Genomic DNA, 3,730 nt, shown 5'->3' with positions numbered 1-3,730 from the left:
CATCCTCAATGAAAAAGGACTAAAATAATTTTCCTTGCAAACAGGGACCAGACAATGATGTCCACTGTCAACACTTCTATTCAATATTGTACTGGAAGTGCTTGCTAGGGCAACATGATAAGAGAATGAAATAAAAGGCATCCAGATCAGCAAAGAGATGGGTAAAATATCGCTTTATGCTGATAACAATGTAGTGTACATAGAAAACACCAAAAATTCAACAACACCAGCACCAAAACAAAACAAAAACAACAAAAAAACCTGTTACAGCTAGTAGGTCAATTTAATAGAGTGGCAGCATAGAAGGTTAATATCCAAAAATCAGAGAGATTCCTCTACAGTAACAAAGGGAACTCAGAGAAGGAATTTAATGAAGCAATATAATTTACAAGAGCCAACCACAAACTGATATACTTGGGAATGAACTCAACTAGAGACACAAAAGACCTATACAATGAAAACTACAGAATATTTCTGTACGACACAATAAAATAACTAAAGAAATGGGAAGATGTGCCCTGTTTATGGATAGGAAAACTCAATATTGCGAAAATGACAATCCTACCAGAGGTAATATACATATTCAGTGCAATCCCAATACAGATAACAAATTCATTTTTCAAGGAGATCGAAAAAGGAATTACCATGCTTATTTGGAGAGGCAAGAGACCTCAAATAAGCAAAGCACTTTTGAGAAACAAAAATGAAGTCAGATTTATTGCACTCCCTGACTTCAAAATCTACTACACAGCTATAGTAACCAGAGCAGCATGGTACTGGTACAATGACAGGCACTAGCTCAGTGGAACAGAACTGAGAAGCCAGAAATAGACCCAGTTATCTATGGTCAACTGATATTCAGCAAGGAAATAACACCTATCAAATGGGGAAATGACAACTTCTTCAACAAATGGTGCTAGCAAAACTGGACTGCTACTTGCAGAAAGCTGAAACAGGATCCATATCTCACACCATATACAAAAATCACTTCAAAGTGGACTGAGACTTGGAAGTAAAGCTCAAAACTATATAAATATCCTAAAAGACAAACTGAAATCCAGCTTAGAAGCCCTACAGTATAAAGAGACTACCAAATACAACCAGAAATATACAATCTGAACAGGATAACACTGATGAATGGGGCCTTCTAAAGATTAAATCCCTGTGGTCATCAAAAACTTTTTCCAAAAGTGTAAAAAGAAAACTGACTGGAAACAAATATTTGACAATATCATCTCAGAAAAAAGTCTCATAATGAAAGTTTATAAAATATTCCTGGGCCTCCACAAGAAAAAGACTGATAACCCAATTACAAAATGGGAAAAGACAATAAATGACTTTTCACCGTGGAAGCTATTCAAATGACAAACAGACATATGAAGAAATGCTCCAAATCACTGGCAATAACAGAGATGCAAAACAAAAGCACAATGAGAACTATCTCACTCCAGTAGCAGTGGCAAAGTTTAATAGGACAGCAAGTAATAAATGTTGGAGAGGGTGAGTGGTGAGATAGGAATTCTTTTACATTGTTGGTGGGATTGAACAATGGTACAATCACTCTGGAAAGCAATTTGGTGCTTACTCAAAAGCTGAACACAGAAATTCGTATAAGCCAGCTATTCCATTACTTGGAATATTCCCCAGGGAAATGGGAACTGAGGCTCAAACGGAAACTTGTACACCAATATTCATGGTAGCATTATTAACCATCGCAAGAACATGGAAACAGCTCAGATGTCCAACCACAAATGAATGGGTTGAGAAGCAGTGGTAAATTCATACAATGGAATAATATGCAGCACACAAGAGCAATGATTTTGTAAATTACTACCTAACTTGGGAGGGATTGGAGAGCATTATGCTGAATGAACTAACTTTATCCCATAAGGAAAAATACTGTATAAAACCATTATTATAGAATGAATGAGAATCCAAGGCAAGGTGAAGTAGAAGCAGAGGTATGAGAAAGGGGGATGGGAGGTTAATCCTGAGGTTGCACAATTCTATAGTGTGGGTGGGAGGAAGGCAGTGAGAAAGGTCCAGTGTGCAAAACAATGTATGCAAACTTTGTAAATAAACCAGTATTAAAAAATAAAAAAATAGATCATTGGGGGGGTACGTCTTGACCAATTTATTGAAAACCAGTCTTATATCAGTCTTCAAGGACCAGATCTGCTTTAGCATATGCCAGCATCAGCAAAACCATAGAACTCCCTATCTTTTCAAGATTCTTCCAACATCTTCTCAGTTGGATTCCAGGGCACACAACTGCCAGTCTCCATTAGAAAGAGACCTTCATTCCCCCCCACCCCACGTTAACTATAAATATATTTAATGCTCAGTTCTCTGATTTCATACACTTCTATACTCATGTCTAAGGTGATATTATAATGGAGATTTTATATATATACACACACACAAACACACGCACACACATACAGATATATGCTATCAACTCAGAACCAACACTCCATTAGGTTTTCAGAGACAGTTAAACACACAGGGTGAGATTGCCCATCCTTCCCTCAGGAAGGACCTGGTGAATTCGCACCGCCTAGTTTCTTAGCAGTAGGCTACCATTATCTTTAACTTAAATAAAATAATATTTTACAGTATCTCATTTCTTCAACTTATTCAAGAAGAAAAAATAAAAATCAAAATCCAGCACTCAAAAAGCAAAACTGTTTTATGTATTTATGTTACACTTGTATCAGAGATACAAATATTTCCTTAAGTTCACAGTTTTCTAAATAAACTGACTAAGGCGATCATTCTAACCCATTTTCTGCAAATTTCTTTGTATTTCCTGTGCACAGCACTAGTTATTATCAATTTCCTATGTTAACTTCTGCTTTCTTTCACAAATAGTAGACTATATTCACATAAAGCAGTATAAATTATGTAAATACCTAAGTTATTCCTAATGGATCTTCTGTTCAACTGTATACCTTTCAAGTATATAATTTAAATTTTAATAATTGAAGATAAAGTAAAACTGAGATTATATCAGTCAAATTGATCTATACATTACCATTAAATTTACAATTTAAAGTATAAGATTTTCCAGGTATAAATATCAGGTTTCTAGATCATTGATAAATAAACGGTTGATCTGATTAAAACTCACAAGATGAGTAATTATCCAGTTTCTAAAAATTACATGTTGTGTAGTAGTTGATATTTTAAAGTGGAAAAAGTAACTGAAACTTTCTATTTTCAAATTTTTCTAATTCAATTCAGATCCTCTGTACTCTTTCATGGTGAAAAAGCACTACTAATTTATAGAATATTTTCAGTTGAGAACTTTTAAAAATGTTTCATATAATCATTAATTTAGGATAGTTGAAAAAAAATCAAATCTTTTTTACTAACCCAAAATTCAGAGCCTCGCTTTCCTGATTAACTCTAATGTTCTTTGGTATCTAGTGAATCAAAACACAGAAGGAAAAGAAACGGGAAAAACCGTATATTAAAGCATGAAAACCTTACCATTTACTTGGAAGATATGAGTTTGATAGATGTGATCATAGCCCTCTGCATAGCAGGTATAATTGCCCATGTGAGTTGTGGTAACTTTAGTTATATACAAAGACCCATCGTCTCCAAAGTCCTAAAAAAAAATAAAAGTAAACTTTTTACACTTAAAATGTATTGTAAATATAAAGATATCCTAAAGAGCAAAGTAAATACACTAAAATATTGTTTTAAGATTATCAAAATGATTAAG

The 3,730-nt window shown here is 34.2% G+C and overlaps 1 protein-coding gene across 1 annotated transcript in view; it reads right to left on the bottom strand.

Moving 5' to 3' along the window:
- The window catches only part of FSTL5 (follistatin-like 5), a 1,151,716-nt gene that overhangs the window by 359,559 nt on the left and 788,427 nt on the right, over positions 1-3,730 (bottom strand). Inside the window, exon 7 of the mRNA XM_006892774.1 lies at positions 3,493-3,613. Coding sequence (XP_006892836.1) covers positions 3,493-3,613 — 121 coding nt within the window. The remainder of the gene's footprint in view (positions 1-3,492; positions 3,614-3,730) is intronic.

This window comes from Elephantulus edwardii, unplaced genomic scaffold (genome assembly GCF_000299155.1).
Source record: "Elephantulus edwardii isolate Elephantulus edwardi_28Jun2011 unplaced genomic scaffold, EleEdw1.0 scaffold00119, whole genome shotgun sequence".
Taxonomy (NCBI): domain Eukaryota; kingdom Metazoa; phylum Chordata; class Mammalia; order Macroscelidea; family Macroscelididae; genus Elephantulus; species Elephantulus edwardii.
Note: the sequence above shows the minus strand (reverse complement) of the source record. Positions and strands in the feature narration are given on the sequence as shown.